The 16,862-nt window shown below is 41.4% G+C and overlaps 1 protein-coding gene across 2 annotated transcripts; it reads left to right on the plus strand.

Moving 5' to 3' along the window:
• The first annotated feature begins 290 nt into the window (after nt 1-290).
• rabl6b (RAB, member RAS oncogene family-like 6b) lies at nt 291-15,814 on the plus strand. 2 transcript variants are annotated; one of them, XM_041936991.1, is made up of 17 exons: nt 291-424; nt 2,823-3,208; nt 3,340-3,474; nt 3,852-3,899; nt 4,104-4,133; nt 4,519-4,571; nt 4,740-4,828; nt 6,140-6,280; nt 7,651-7,756; nt 8,471-8,574; nt 10,325-10,710; nt 12,466-12,619; nt 12,842-13,045; nt 13,981-14,242; nt 14,502-14,688; nt 15,013-15,071; nt 15,148-15,814. In XM_041936991.1, the coding sequence occupies exons 2-17, from the start codon at nt 3,079-3,081 to the stop codon at nt 15,337-15,339; spliced, it is 2,280 nt and encodes a 759-aa protein (XP_041792925.1). In that variant the 5' UTR covers nt 291-424; nt 2,823-3,078; the 3' UTR covers nt 15,340-15,814. The 2 variants fall into 2 exon arrangements, with proteins under 2 accessions (XP_041792925.1, XP_041792926.1); XM_041936992.1 differs by lacking the exon at nt 4,104-4,133.
• Nucleotides 15,815-16,862: the final 1,048 nt, after the last annotated feature.

The raw sequence follows: 16,862 nt of genomic DNA on the forward strand, positions 1-16,862 counted from the left end.
CACCCCACTCAAAAAAGCCTGATGTCTGACTTTGGAGCAGGTGAGGCACGTGAGTGCTGACAAACCTAGAGTAAAACATCTTCAGGTCAAGTACACCTATGTGACAGGAATAAAATTCCATAAAGAAATACTCAATCAACTTTCCTTTACATAAACTCGAAATGGACAATAGTGTTTGAATTTTTAACAGTTTTCTTCAGTAAATATTAGGTTTCACATTTGCACTGTCATTTCTTAATCATGAGCTTTATTTTGAAAGTTGTCACGGAAGCTGTACATTGTTGTGTCACCCTTCACGCTGGGACGGTGAGGCTGCCTCCTTTGCAAAGGAATGTCGCTGCTTTATCGCCGTCGGGATGGAGCTCTGACAGATGTTTTGAGAAAAAGATGTCGGGGCTGCCATTTCTGATCTTACTAAATAACCGTGAGTATTTGTCGCTGATATCACCTGGAAGGAAACACCCAGTCTAGCTGCCGTTCCATGTCAATAAGCGTCCAGGGGAAAAAGCTAAGCTAATATCGGCTGGGTAGCAAACGTTAGCTAAAACAGAGCCAAAGGATAACGTTACCTTTTAGCCAGGGTAGGTAACAAACCGAGCTGCCTCATCACTGTCTGAAGCCTCTGCTGACCTTGACGTACCCTTAGACTACTTTACTTTTACATGTTTAAGCGTCGCTTTAAGAAATCGGTACAGCACTCTGAGCCGAGCTAATAGCCTAGGCAGCTAATGCTAGCTGGACTTAAAGGGAAAATTCACCCATGAGAAGACTTCATTCACTGTGTTGTATCACAGAATTGTACAATTCGGCTTTGAAATTGACCGAACAGAGAAATACATACTGTTTTGATGTTGTCAACTGGAGACAAGTCCCGTTACTGATCTTGATAATGAATAGTTAATGTTAACACCTCCAGGGACACTGACAGCTCCCTGTAGGATTTTACTGGGACATGGACATATGCTGTGATAGCCTGCTGTAAGCCCATCTTTCACCTATCACTAACCAGATCCATTGTTTCACTAAGAAATCTGTGAGTCAGTCGCTAATTCCCTTTCAATGGACCTACTGCAAACAAGTATCTCCAGTTTGTGCCCTATGTATTGGCATTACATTCAAGTTAGCTTACATATCTAAAGACAATCATCTGAATTTTTTGAAAGCCAATAACCAGCAATGTTTGAAATAACTCAGAAGGTTGTCTAACGTTACTGCTGTTTTGATGGAATTTCCAGAAAATTTAAGATCTAAAGGGAAAAAATACTGGCTGTTTCCCATGTTGTGACCACTTCCTACCAAGGTTGCCGGATATGTCCTTGCTTGTTCTGTTCTGTTATTCCCCTGCTGATTATTTTCTGAAATTATTCTCAACTCTTCACTACTCTGTGTTGAACAGTCATTTTGGGTCCAATACAATTAAACATCAATACAGACAAATATACTGATATATTCAGGCTTCAAGCCCCTTCGCACACAACAGAAAAAAGCAGCGCTGATGGGCAAAATGAAAGCAGCAAGCTGGTTTCAGGCATCACGATGATGAGCAAAGTCACTTCAGCTAGTTTAATTCTGTTTAAACAAGCCAGAAGACCAACCAAAGGCTTATTTCATCCCCACAAAGTTCCACCATTCATCCTCCCTTCATCAAATTTGAACAAAACAGCGTGAAATGTTGTGTGTGGTCAGGAGATCCCGGGGATGTCTCCACCAAGTTTAGTTTGGATTGCTCAAAGGCATCCTGAGTCATGAGGAAATGTGACGGGCCACGCCCATTCGCACCAATCAACATGAGACCAGATTTTGTTTAATATTTGCCCCCAGAGCTCACCTAAATTGGTGAAATTCCGTTCAGTGGATTTAGAAGATCACATTTTGGTATTTGTGATGTGTGTGACAAATCATTAAGAAGTTATGGCCATTTACCCTCTTTGTGATCTGCTCATTTAGAATAGAAATGTGTATCTCAGTACCGCAATGCTAACAGAGTCAAAATCCAACAAGTTCTATTCATCCAGCCTTTCAAAAAAATCAGAATGGTGGCAAATCTCTCATTGACATTTATGGTCCACACAATGGTAGCGCACATTGAGTGTTAAATTGCAAGTTAATCAGACTTGCAGTGTGATGGCCATGGCCTTTACAACGCCACCATCTGGCTGATTAGGCTCATCTTTCTTGGGAAGCACTTGCACGTCATTTCCATTTATAGAATTTTCCAAGTTTCACATTTCATGTTTCATAAATAAAATGAAATGATAATACTGATATAAACTGGCACAAACACAATATCATTCTTACCCTTCAGGGCTTGAACCCGAATCACATTTTGAAATCTGGTTTCATGAAGTGCAAATTCAGCACGGACATGTCATCTCTGGCCACCATCTTTTTGTGGATTAGTTAGCAATGGTGCAACCTGGGAAACATGTTAAAAATCTTTTATTGTGTACAGTGGATGGAGAATTGTTTCATTCCAGATGGTTCAAAGAACTACAAACTTTCTGAAAATACATTCAGAATCAAAATAGAAAGATGCTATGTCATGACAAAACATGGGAGGCACAACCTGAGGCTACATCAGATTGAGTCGTAATGGTATTATTTCCATCTAAGTTGTCTGTGTTTGTTGATATTTATCAATTAAAATGCTTTTAATATTTTAGGTATTGGTCTAAATCCTTCGAAGTCAGCAGATCTGACAGTACATTTCTGTCATAGCTTGTAATGAAGACATGATATTGCATGGTGTTTGACTAAGGTTGACTAAGGGAATGGTAGTTAATTTCCAACCATAACTTCTGTATTCTTCTGTTTTTCCTCAGATGATGCTCAAAACAAGGTGGTAGTTGCTTCTAACTGGCAAGCGAGGACATCTAGTCAGATTCAAGAGCGCCCCTGCTAAATTCAGTCAGTTTTTAGTGATTTGGCATCATATTTGCTGCTAAGCATGGACCCATAACTTCCTGAGCCATCAGGATACACTGTTACACTTTTCCTTCAGTTGCTTGTGACGAATTGTCCGGAAAGTTCCTCTGAAATATCACGTGCTGCTGTTCAAGCCTGTGAAGTCTCATCAAGATGTTTTCAGCACTTAAGAAGCTGGTGGGATCTGAGCCGGGGCAGCTCAGGGACAAGAACATCCCAGCTGGCCTGCAGTCGATGAACCAAAGTTTGCAGAGACGCTTTGCCAAAGGGGTCCAATATAATAGTAAGTAATTTATCAGGTCAACAGGTTTCTGCAGTCAAACATGTCTGTGTCATTTGTAAAATGTTGCTTCTCCGTGAAGTTGATAAACTCATTTCTGATAAATTTAATGTACAATTTCTTTCCCTCTAAAGTGAAAATAGTCATCAGGGGAGATAGAAACACTGGAAAGAGTACTTTATGGCATCGACTGCAGGGCAAGAAGTTTGTGGAGGAGTACCTACCCACTCAGGAGATCCAAGCCACAAGTATCCATTGGAATTACAAAAGTAAGTCATTGCAACTCATGTCATCTCTGAGTATCAGCATTTATTTTATCTTATTATGACTGCTTTGCTTATGTTTATGTTTTGGTGATTTTTTTGACATCTGCTGTTTGTGCCTCGGTGATTTGTTTCAGTGGCTCCATATCAAGGTAAAAAGAGAGACCATGCATAGATTTAGCTTCAGCTAACCAGTTTTTGGAGTAGGTGTCCTGTATTTGTGTTAGTTGCTCCATACAAAGCAAAGCTTTTCCACCCGTGCGCCTTCTAGTATGTTTAGTTACTGGATCCATATTAGTCACTTAACAGCCTGTACACATGCATTATTTTTCTCTGCAGCCCAGGAACTTGAATAATGAAAACACCCTATCTGTTTCTCTCAGCTACCGATGATGTGGTCAAGGTAGAGGTGTGGGACGTGGTTGACAAAGGTGAGTATTGACGCACATGCCGGTTAAAGAAGCAGACTTTCTACCGAGGCTTACCTCAGTATAAAAAGTTACACCTTTTTCTGTCTACTGCTGTCAGCCTGCTACAGTATGTCATGACATCAAATAGACGCATGGTTGCTTGTGTTCTTTTCTGTCCTCATTGTTGATGTTGTCTTTTTTGCACCTCTCTCGCGCTCATCTCAGGCCAAAAATATCCTCTTCCTGAAGGTGTAGGTGAGCGACACAACAGTGTGTTAAAATGTAACTCGCCTGTGTGCCGTGGGTTTGCCATGCTTTGTTCCACTCATATCCCGACACCAGTAGTCTTAAGGTTTGGCTATCCTCTGCGTGGCTACGTTTCAGAGTTTGGCTGAGTTTTCTGCTGTAGACAGCTAGAGCCTGAACGTCTGACCCTGTGAGCCATGACGTAATGCCACCAGTGTGTAATAATGTGTGTGAAGATTAGGCTGCAAGATGCTTTTCCATTAGAAAAGTGGCTGCACTGCTCTGCTTGCTTTACTTATAAACTAACGTAAAGCAACAAACTTAGCTGTAGATTGGGATGTTTTTTAACTTTCCAGTTTGTCTAAACCTGGCACTTCTGATTTCTTTCATTCAGGCAAAGGCAAAAGACGCGGAGACAATTTGAAACTGGAGAACGAGCCCCAAGAGGTGAGTATCATTTGTGTTCAGGACAAATGCTCATGTATTACTATGTGTGGCTTTTCATAGAGGGTATAAATGATCAAGAATATAAGGAGTCAAAATACAAGTATCGTGTTTCTTTCCTATGCTGTCTGATGAAGATGTTTGATTAATATGAACGTTTGTGTGTTGTAGTCAGATGAGGTGGCTCTGGATGCAGAGTTTCTGGATGTGTACAAGAACTGTAATGGAGTCATCATGATGTTTGACATTACCAAGCAGTGGTAAGAGTTGTCTGTCTTGAGTTGTTGTCCTAGCTCTGTCTGGTCAGTGAACTCTAATGCTACAATATGCATGGACGGATGAGGTTTCAGTCAGACTGCATGTGGCTGCGAAGCTGAGAGTTTCCACTGCTGGATTTTGTTCCATTTCAAAGGCAAACACCTGCGAAGACTTTTCAACATTGCTATTTTGGGAATCATGTGTGAGGGAATAAATAGATTTTATAGATTAGTCTGGTTCCATATATTTCTTATTATCAACAAATCCCACAAAACACCAAACTAACAATGAATGTATTAATTTGTGTATCTAAAACCTGATATACTCTACTTTGGTTCCACTGTTGGATAACAATGAACTCCATAGCACAACTATTAAAAGACAACCAGAAGCCACACTGTTCCACATGTTCCTTCATTGCTATGAATACAAACTCTGTAGTTTATCTGGACTCAGTCCCACATACACCATCATGCCCCACATATTCACTAGAGCACCAAGTGTGGATTGATCAGCAGTTGAAAACAGCCCCCAACAAATGAACTATCCCCCCCTGTTTGAGCAGTGTTTACTGAAAACTGTAATGATCAGCAGTTTAGGAAATCAAGTAGTCTTATCTAAAAATGTAAGAATACACCAGAGAGCCACTGTGAAATATTTATGTCTTCAGTAGGAGTCGGTTAGAGGCACAGACAGGGGAGGGAAGCAACATAGTATTGATAAAGACTCACATGTTGTTAATTGTGGTCTTTTGGGGGTTTTGTTGACTGTGAAAAATAATCCTATAAATATTGTGATAAAAGCCATCAGTGTGATCAAAATCATTATTTTCAGTAGCTAACATTGAATGTGCAGATTTCAACAAACAGTAGAGGAAAGCCTATTAGTTTTTCAAATTTGATCCCTTATTAGTATATATCTTAGTCTGAATTACACAAGATCCTTAATTGCACCCATTAATGGGCATACACCATCTTGCATGATGTGATGTGTAAAGTTATTTTACTTCATGATTTCTGGCATCTGAACCAGATGGCTTTTAAACTCATATGCTTCAATAGGCTTTTTGTGTACCTTTTCTAATACACCTTTCTGAAACATTAGAAGTTATTATGTTTTTCTGTAAGAGTGCAGAGCCACAGTTACCTGTTCATTTGTGCTTGCAGCAGCATGTATTTCTATTTATTATATAGCATTTTATGTGTATTTTTGATATATATTTGTACCTATTAACGTGTTCGGAAAACTGATGTGGGTAAGTTCTGTTCACCCACCCACCCATCAATGGTTTGTTATGGTTTTGTCAATTGCAGGACATTTAACTACATCCTGAGGGAACTGCCCAAAGTACCCACCCATGTGCCAGTGTGTGTGTTGGGAAACCACAGAGACATGGGCGAGCATCGTGTCATCCTCCCTGATGATATAAGAGACCTGATTGCTGGACTTAACAGGTACAGATCAACATTATGCCCCCCCTCCACCGAACTTTTGCAGTAGGCACTGTGCATTTTGGTATGTAGCGTTCTCCTGGCATCTGCCAAATGCAGATTTGTCCATCAGACTGCCATGCCTGATTCATCGCTCCAGTTTCCACTGCTCCATAGTCCAGCTGCAGAGTGTTTTACACTACTCCAGCAAGCATCGGCTGGCAAAGCAAGCTGCTCGGCCATGAAAACCCATATCATTAAGCTCCCAGGACGTAGTTCTTGGGCTGAGGTTCCTTCCAGAGGCAGTTTGGTAGTCTGTTGTGAATGCTGCAGCAGATGATAGACAATTTGTGTGCCTATGTAGTCCATCACTGAGTTGTTGTTCCTCCTAGGCTTTTCCACTTCACAGTAATAGAGCTTACAGTTGACTAGGACAGATCTAGTAAGGCAGAAATTTCACAGTCTGACTTGAGGCAAATGTTGCATCCCATGACAGTGCCACATTTTCACAGTCACTGAGCTCTTTATGACCCATTCTAAAAGTTTGTCCATGGCAATTTCATCACTATGTGCTGGATTTGATGCACCTGTTAGCAATGGGTGTTGCTGAAACACCTGAACTATAATTAGTCGGAGTGTCCACTAACTTTGTGGTATACTGTACCTGACCGTGGTGAACATAGTGGAGCATTTAGCAGCTACTTTCCCCCAGGAGATGGTGCAGACCAACACAAAGAGAATTTTTCAGGTGGAGGAAAGCCTCACTCCAAATGAATCATAGGGTTGCTCTGTAGGCTAAATTAAAATTTTTGTGTGTGTGTGTGTGTTTGCGTGAACGCGTTTGCGTGCAATGTGAAAATATTCTGCTCTACACTGTTTATCCCTGCTGCCTCTCTATGCCATTGCTGGCCTCTTTGTGCTACTGTGTTAGCTTGCTGAACAGTGTCTGTTGCTGTATCTCTCTGTAGCATTCACTCGTTGTTCGGAGGCACACCATTAAATTAGCAAAATAAAATGTCAAAAATCGCCCAACAAAGCAGCCAGCAATGGATTCAGCCAATCGCTGATAGCTCTAAAACACTGATAGTGAGAGACCACGGCACATTTTTCTGAAATCAGCATCTGTATGATATGTATGACAGCCATTCCATTCCAGTGTCCATTGAATCCCAACACTAGCACACCTCATTCAGGTGTTATTTTTAAAGCTTGTTCTCCTGTCCACAAGTGGCTAAAAAATGAACCCAATAATAATTCTTAAAAATGAACCCATCTTTAACATGTTTACAATCTTAACCCTGGTATAATAAAGAGGATCACTAACACATTTAATACAACGTACAAATGTTGTGCGTAATACATGAAAGATAACTAGTAATACTTGTGTTTTCCAGACCAATGGGATCATCTTACATCCACTATGCCGAGTCCTCAATGAAGAATGGTTTTGGCTTGAAATATCTGCACAGGTTTTTCAACATCCCCTTCCTGCAGCTGCAGGTAATTTTTTTTAACCCTCATGTGACATCCCAGGTATAATTTTATTTTTATTTAGTTCGGGGTGCAGACTTGTCCCCAGCATAAACCTAACCAGCAACGAGGACTAGCCAGTCAGAGGCGGAGTAGGGCAGGTCATGACTCCAGCGGATTGTCGAGCAGGGAGGTGACATACTGAAACCTGGTCAAGTACAAGATAATGTTTTTCTCAAGTGGACAACAGCACTTGTTACTGTAAGTTAAGCTAAGTGTAAAAAGCCAGTAAGAGTGCTTTACCAAAACAGATAAAGTGTAGAAAGCTCTCTTTTTATCTTGGCTTGTAGTCTCTCATTCATCGCCAGCTAACAGCTGTCTGTGTGTAGCTGAACTGTTTAGCTTAGTTTGACACGTACAATATCTCAAAATGTAGGTGCCAATAAAGCAGTAGTTACAGGCAGTGAATCACAGCAGCAGCAGAAGCAGGAGGAGGAGGACAGGAAGAAGGATAAATACATCTTAAAATTAGGAGTCTCTCTTATTGTCATATACTGGGTCTGAATATGTGTGCCAGTAGAACGGAGCTCACATAAAAAAGGTTTAGCATGGGGCCTGGGTGCCACACCTTTTTGGGCCATCACTAGTTTGCACCCCTTCAGTTACTTCTTCCTGTTGTGTTTTACAAGTATTTACAGGTGTGTGTGTGTGCGTGTGTGTGTGTGTGTGCGCGCGTGTGCGCAGAGAGAGACGCTCCTAAGGCAGCTGGAGACCAACCAACTTGACATGGATGCCACCCTGGAGGAACTGTGTGTCCAGCAGGAGACTGAAGATCAGAACTATGAGATGTACTGTCTGCTTTTTCTTTCTGCTGGTGTGCTGTTGTGCAGAGCCCCCAGAGCAGGGGTTGGCAACCTTTACCACTCAAAGAGCCATTTGGACCCGTTTCCCACAGTAAAGAAAACACGGAGCCACAAAACCCTTTGACATTTAAAATGAAATGACACTGCATATAATGTTTGGGGGTTTTTTTGCCTTTATGCTATGTACAAACTATCATGTGTTGCATTTCTGAAATCACTGAACGACTGCAAAGAAAACTAAACTACATTTCTGCATGCAACAAAAACATTTTGAACCCTGAAAAAAAGATGTTGGGTTGAAGGTTACTTTCAAGTAAAATACTCAATGTCTATTTGAGAAAAAAACCACCAAACTTTAATTATCCACTGCAGCGAACTAAAAATACCGTCCTCTGCAGGTGGCTGTCAACCTGAATAATAAAAGGACTATTTCACTGAACAATGAAAAATCTGAATATATGCTGAATAATATGCAATTAAAATATTAATCAAACGTGGTTAATGTGATTTCTGCTCCTGAACCTCAGCGCAGAGCGTCTGCAGCTCAGGACATGCTGTCACCTTCATCTTTACACAGGATTGTAAACTGTCCTCTGTAAGCATGCACAATGTTTGTTTCAAACTAGAATAACTAGTGTTCTTGATTCTCAGCTTTTGACTGTATGTTGTCAGAAGTCACATCAATTCAAACATGTAAAGGTGCTAGTGGATAGTTGCATTTAAAGAAGTACAATCCACATTTGTCTAGATCAGGGGTCGGCAACCCGTGGCTCTTTCATCCCTCTGATACGTCTCCTGAAAATAATGAATGAGCATTTATTTAAAATGTATTTTATTTTAGTTTGTTCGTTTTGAAACAAATTGCTCGCGCTCACAGATGACAGTTTATCCTGCGTAAAGATGCAGGTGACAGTGCACAGCGCTGATGTGCAGACTCTCTGCTCTGAGGTTCAGTAGCAGAAATCACATCAACTGCGTTTGATTAATATTTTAATTGCCTATTATTGAGCATATATTCATATTTTTTCATTGTCCAGTGAAATAGTCCTTTTATTATTCAGGTTGACAGCTGACTGCAGGTGTCAGTGAAAGGATGACGGCACGCAGAGAGTGGACGGCATTTTTAGCTGCTGCCGGTGAAGAATTTAAGTTCGGTGTTTTTTTCATAAATGCAAGAAGCACTCCAATAGACACTGAGTATTTTACTTGAGAGTACTTTCAATCCGAAATTCAAAATGTTGTTGTTGCATGTAGAAATGTCATTTCGTTTTCTCTGCAGTCGTTCAGTGATTTCATAAATGCAACACATTATCGTTAAAGGCAAAGAAACGTTACATGCAGTGTTTTTTTCATTTTAAATGTCAAAGGGGTTTGTGGCTCCCAGTGTTTTCTTTACTGTGGGAAACGGGTCCAAATGGCTCTTTGAGTGGTAAAGGTGGCCGACCCCTGGTCTAGGCAGTCAATGTAGAGTCCTTAATAATTTAACAAAGAAAACTTTCATCACAGTTCATTCCACATTTCTTCCTCTCTGAGAGATTTGTGAATTTGTTTCCACATGTTCTGTGTTTCAAGTGATTATGGCACTGAGTGACATCAAACCAATTGAAATATTCATGACTTTGACTGAATCAAGAGCAGCATTTACACTCTACCATCCCCATGCTGGGCCCCTAGCCTCAGATATTATTTCTGATGAGTCACAGTTTATTAACCGTCCCTCTTGTGATTTCTGCAGTTTCCTGGAGAACCTGGAGTCTCGCAGTAAGGGCTATGGCTCTCCTGGTCCAGCCAACGGGCAGAGTCCCTCCTCAGGCTCCCAGTCCCCCATCGTTCCTCCCAGTGGGGCCTCCACAGGCAGCTCCAGCCCCAGCACCCCTCAGCCCCCCATTCCCTCCCAGGTGCTCCCACAGTCGCCATCTGTGTCAGCTTCTTCCCCTCCACCTCCCTCAACAGCAGTCAGTGTGGCAGCTTCACCCGCTGTTGAGGCGAAGCCATCGGCTCAGTCACCTGAACACCTTCAGTCCTCAGCTGCATCTGGGGCCTCAGCCCCCCAGAAACGCAGCTTCATCTCCCGCTGGTTTGGTTCATCTCCTGCTGCTGAGGCTAGTGCTTCTGCACCAGGTAAGATTCTACAGATTACTCAAGCAGTAAAAAGCTCCGCACCAGTCCACATGCCATCTCCCCTGCAGCTGGGTTAGGGTTAGCTGTGCTTTTATTTTGAAATTGAGGCTACACATAATCTTTTCAGCATGTCCATAACAGAGACAGAACAAAGGCATACATCTTGATGTATGTTTTATATTTGCTATAGTGGACCTCCACATTGTCTTCCGATGAGAATCAGATTAAGCAATATCAAGAGTCATTCAATGGACAAAATATTGTTCTGTGTAACCACCACGTGATTACAATTACGATTACAAACATCAGCAAGGGGCCATATGCATACAGCATGAGCCAGCATGTACATATGCAGTTGCAGTGGTTGGTGGGTGCATGCATGTAGGTGTGAACACTGGCACAAGAACCATACAGAGGCCCTAACTTGTACTCTTATCTGTTATAAATTCATAGTTAAGTGGGCTCTTGAGTGCAGTGTAACACATCCTACACGGTACGAGTCTGAATAGAAAGCTGTCACATTAATGTAAAGACTGCAGCAACACAAAGTTAAATACACCGAGTAAAACCACATGTCATTCAAGAGAACTGTTCTTATCTCCCTTAATCTCCCTCATTTCCTGTGTTCTAAGAAAATAAAATCATTCTGGTAATCAGTCTATGTTTAGTCTATATAGTTTCCCCCTGGCAGTGCTGTCCAAAAGGGCTCAAACAAACCGTGTACAGCCATAATGATAATTAGGCCAGCAGTCTCCCTCTTTATATATTCAAGTTTCAGTATTGCAGTTGGCATGAATTCAGTCGTGACGAGTAAAAAGTAAATAAAATCAGGAGCAGAATTGTCTGTTAAATAAATGATGAAAATGTATTGGGGCGTTCACTGTGAGAAAAGGGGTCAAGAATGCCACACACTTAAACGGCGAGTAATCAAATCTTCAGTGGCAAAGTAAGTCTGTATGGACACAGAAACCACTCTTCCTAGTCATATTATACTTCATTCATTTTTAACTTTTCAATTCAACAGCATTTTCCAGCAGCGACAGTACTTGTGAACACGGTGCTAAATATTGCATGAACACATGGCTCCTTCCTTAAATGTCCTGGCTTGTCTGAATAAAGCCTTAAGGAACATTCCTGTAATAGACACACATTTCAAATACTGTTTTTTTATGTACTGTATATTGTTGTCTGTTTCTTAAAAGTGCTTAAGAATAACAATACATTATAAATTAAACATGAGCGCATTTGAGTTTGTTCGTCTCTGACTCAGTGGGATGACGTTAATGTCAAATGAGCTGCTCAAACAGCGGTTCTCTTTTTTTTAATCTATTATTCAAACTTACGTGATTCAGCATGATTCCACCAATTAGAAGGGTTGCAGGTATAAAGTTGTTGGTGATGTAAAGAAGCTGTTGGTGCTTCAGTCTGGCATATATGTTGCAGGGGGTTGGACAACAGTTTGTCTGTTTTTTGCTGAATGGTTTATTTAGCTACGACAGAAACTTTCCACGTGCACAGCAAGTAGTCACAAGACTCAACACTCGGCAGCTGAGAAATGCAGAACTTTTGAAATGTTCAAAGGACTGGCTGGCGTTGGCCAGTAATGTCATGTGATGATGATCACTGCTTCACTGGAGTGTTTGTGTGATTAACATGGAGCAGTGACGGGAGCTTTCAGATGCTACATGTTAGATTTAAATGACGTGAATTTGTTTGGTAGTTAGTCACATAATTTGGCCTCTATGTTTTCCCCAGAGGGCTCACCTGCACCAGTGTGTCCTGCTAAGGTTCAGAGTGTGGATGATTTTGTGCCAGATGAGGGACTGGATAAAAGCTTCCTGGAGGACAGCCTGCCCTTGAAGACCAAGGTGCCCCAGCCTGCAGCAGCTCCTGCTGTAGACAGTGACAGGTCAGATATCTACGAAGCCTTTTTTGGCTTAGCTTGTTTATCCCTTGGTGCAAAGTTCATATGTGTTTATGCCATATATATGTGTGTGTGTGTGTGTATGTATATATATATGTGTATATATATATGTATATATATATATGTGTATATATATATATATATATATATATACACAGTAGCCCACAATAATCTGTCTCAATGAATAAATCTTCTTCTCTGTCCCAGTGATGGTGAAGACAGAGGAAACCCCATGGTGTCTGGTTTCCAGGATGAGCTCGATCCTGATGACACTGATCCCAGCCTTCCTCAACCTAAGACCCTGCCCCTCAGTAAAGATATCACTCTGACCAGTGATGAGGAGGAGGGAGTACCAGCAGCCCCCACTATCACACATGACCAAGACCTGGACAGTGAACCTGAGCTGAAAGCGTAAGTCCTTTCTCAGAATGACCTGGTTTTAAACTCCTGGAGTTCATAGACTCTAACATAAATACATGTTGTGGTCTTGATATCCATGTTGGAACCTGGCAGAGATTGTAGAGGAAATTAAGTCTGTCATAGGGAGCACAATAAAAGTGGACCAGTCAGGGGATTACTATTAACTAGCAACAATCTTAAATGGACAACAGCAAAGCAACATATTTAGTTTGTTTTACTGTACTTTCATACAAAACTCAAAGATCTCGAAGTCATGATCTGCATAGGTGCCTTCAGATTGGGAGTAATCACAGGCCTGTCTTCACATTAACGTGGTAAACACATACTGAGTTGATGAGAGGAGTCCATGTCAACAACCAGCGTCTTCACGCTGAAAATTCCCCCATAACTCCAAGTTAGCATGCTTTGATATGGGATGGACAGCTTTGGCGTGTCCTCTTGTCTTGTTGCTGTTGAAATACAGGAATCAAATTGACTTTTTTGGATCCCATTTTGTCATCAGTTGTTCAAAACACAAACTCACTTATTCCATTTGAAGGCGTCTGTACCATTTCTTCTTTGTCATTTCTTTCTATTGTAAGAGAATGGTGCCTAAATGATGTAGACTCCCAATGGCAACCTCAGAGTACAACAGTGCTGCTGTGAATGATTTAGATCTGCCACACAAGACGATTTACCAAGCACACTGTAAAGGCTGACAGTTCGCGACTTCCTGTTTTTTCTCTGAATTTTAGTTAAGACACTTGAATATTCACTACTGCTGCAGCAAAAACTCAGTTTACAGATGAGAAAATAAAAGGAAAAACAACGAATGTAAAAAAATGAGTGAAAGACATGTAAGAAATTATGCAATGTATCTTGTATATCAAACAAATATATCAGCATATGTTAAGGTAAGGTAAATGTTTCATATCACCCCGTTTCAGGCCTGTGATCCACGTCATGAAACCAAAGGTTGCATCTAAAGCTCCAGAGCCCAGAGGTCAGTCTGCAGCTCCCATCTCCCTCACTTTAACTCCAGCAGCAGAGCAGCCGGCCAGACACCAAGGCAAGAAGAAGGGAAGCACGCCCAAAGCTGAGGACTCCGATACAGACCCCGAGGCCCCTGTAGCTCAGCAGATGCTCTCGTTTGTCATGGATGACCCCGACTTTGAGTCTGAAGCATCAGACACACCAAAAATAGCGAAGGTAAAGTAGGACAGATTTACCACCGCAGCAGATTCAGGTTGAGAGGTTGACTCAGTTGCCGGCTCTTTTTACTGCTGAAAGCCTGAGCTTTTAATGGAATTGTTGGATTGTGTCAGCTAGTACTACTAAAGAGACTCTTCTCTTGCTTTACTGTCACACTGCAACTTCTAAAAAATCAAGTTTTTCATAATGTTTAATGGAAAATTCTAAACATTTCCTCTTGTGATCATTCGTTTTCTTGCCACCCCGCTCGTCCCAGGATGCATTTCCAGTCAGAGATGAGCTTCTGTCCGACCTCTCTGACAATGACATGCAGTTAGCCAAGGTACCAGAACCTCTGAAGCCCACTGTGATCTCCTTCAAACACAAGGACGATACCGACCTGTTCGGCCTCGGCATTCAAGATGAGGCTCCTGCAGCCAAAGACAGCAGTGAGGAGCAGGAAGGCAAGTCATGAAATATCTGTGTATGATCTTTTTAACTCTGTAACTCAATTGACATTTTGGTTAGAATCAAACTAGTATCCCCAAATGATTGATTCTGGCCCCAGCCTATAATGTTTATAATAGTGTAATATTGGATATTCAAGCAATAATGAAGTATAAAGTTTCTCCTTTAGAATGTTTTAGTCAAATGGTTGAAAATCTGCCTTTTCTCCTCTTTGAAACATTCAGTTTTTCATGACTAATTAAAAGACCTGCTTTTAGCATATTTAAAATGGGATTCATCTATCACTGTAAGACTACAGCATGTATCTGTTCCTCTTTCAGAGAAAGAAAGCAAGCACTCCTCCAAAGAAAAGAAGAAAAAGAAGAAGAAAAGCAAAGAGGTAAAATTACTTCTTTGTATTACGTACTGTAAAAACCAGAAATATCAATACAACAAATGGTGTCCTTTGTTTTCAGGAAGACGAAAAGAGCAAGAAGAGACACAAACACAAGAAAAAGGAAAAGGATGAAGCTGCAGCAGTGGATGAGAAAGAGAAGAAGAAGAAAAAATCCCGGACCAAGAAAACAGAAGTGGACGAGCTGGAGGACTTCCTGGGTGGAGGAGCAGGATCGGTTAAAAGAGATGACGGTGATTATGAGGAACTATAAAAGCTCCTGTTTTATTAGGAAATGGAGCCGCAGAACAGCAGTGAAGCATGTGGTCGTGACTTGTACATGCATAAAGCAGCATCTCCAAGCCATACGCAATACACAAGGCTACTGACGACACCCAGGTAAAATACCCAAGGACTCTGGTACCTGTGTGTTCCTTCTGATTGATTTCCCCATCTGCACTACTGCTGTCACTTCCATTCCAACCTGTAAGAAATGGCGAGGAGACCCACATGTACTGTTGTGAGAAGTGACGTTAAAGTTTGATGATCGATGTAGCCACAAATTGGCTCTTTGTACTTTGACATGATTCCATATGTTGGCTTAATATTTTCTTTGATTTGATACACTCTGCAAGCGATCACTCCGAATCAGCTTCTGTAAATAGGGTTACCATTTTGTCCGAATGTTTGTTTGGTTGGTGTAATAATCGAGAGCATGCTAAAAGTGATGACCGACTCCTGACAGACTCCATAGTCTTCTGTCTTTTCTTTCTCACCTACTTATTTGCTTAAATGGTTAATGGCAGATTCAGTCTCGTGTCTCTAATTATTAACACTGAATAAGTTTATTTAAAGGTCCGATCTGTAAGATTTAGGCTGATCTACTGGCAGAAACGGATTCTAATATTCACGAGTATATTTTCATTACTGTATGATCACATGAAAATAAGAACTGTTGCATTTTCGCTACCTTAGAATGAGCTCTTTATATCTGCAGAGAGTGTGGGTCCTCTTCCACAGAGTCCACCCTGTTGCACCACCACGTTTCTACAGCAGAACGGACAACCAAACACTGACTCTAGACAGCGCCTTTTGTGACCACTGTAGGGGAGGGCAGGGTGAGGGGTATTCAGCTGGTCGCAATCTACAACCTCACCGCAAGATGCCACTAAATCCAACACACTGCACCATCACCAACAAAGTGAATGATCCCCTTTTTCACTCTTGGAGTATGTTCACAGTAAGCCAGCTAAATTGAAATATGTCTTTGCTTTGTTTTGACCTCCATCCTGAAAACAGATCTTTTCAAAATGGTCTAGAGAGTGGATGGGTGGTAAAATCCTGCCTGCGCATTTCAGGGTTGACCAGGAAAACTGAGCTTTTGGAAAATAATGTTGTAAATGTGGCCGTGTTGCTGCAAAGTTAAGAGGGGAGTTTTCTTCTCTAACTCTCTGTGATCACTCAATTTGAAGTCAGCAGCTGATACAGAGGTTTAAACAGCTGAGCCTCAGCAGAGCAGCCGGGCTGTGTCTGTTTGATCCAGTGTAGGTTGTTGTTTGCATGGGAAGACAGTGAAGGAGGAGATACAGGAGGTGCCAAGTTTAGACCATGATACAAAGACATCCACAACAGAAATTAGCACAGGGCATGACAGTTGCACTTTTGTCGTGTATAGTAGAGGACGACCAGTTCAGCATCTGAGACGCCTCTCTGTGTCCTGGAAGAAAACACTAGCATGTCGGGATTTTTTCTTTTTTTGCTTATTTTGACAACCTCTGTAACATGCTCCATGATGTT

This window comes from Chelmon rostratus, chromosome 5, assembly GCF_017976325.1.
Source record: "Chelmon rostratus isolate fCheRos1 chromosome 5, fCheRos1.pri, whole genome shotgun sequence".
NCBI classification, from domain to species: domain Eukaryota; kingdom Metazoa; phylum Chordata; class Actinopteri; order Chaetodontiformes; family Chaetodontidae; genus Chelmon; species Chelmon rostratus.

What these genes read in the sequence shown, in the direction of transcription:
- rabl6b (XM_041936991.1), top strand. Translation starts at nt 3,079, where the DNA reads ATGTTTTCAGCACTTAAGAAGCTGGTGGGATCTGAGCCGGGGCAGCTC. An exon ending in TATCCATTGGAATTACAAAA is followed by an intron (nt 3,475 to 3,851) that starts GTAAGTCATTGC and finishes TGTTTCTCTCAG; the next exon opens with CTACCGATGATGTGGTCAAG. An exon ending in TCCCCTTCCTGCAGCTGCAG is followed by an intron (nt 7,757 to 8,470) that starts GTAATTTTTTTT and finishes GCGTGTGCGCAG; the next exon opens with AGAGAGACGCTCCTAAGGCA.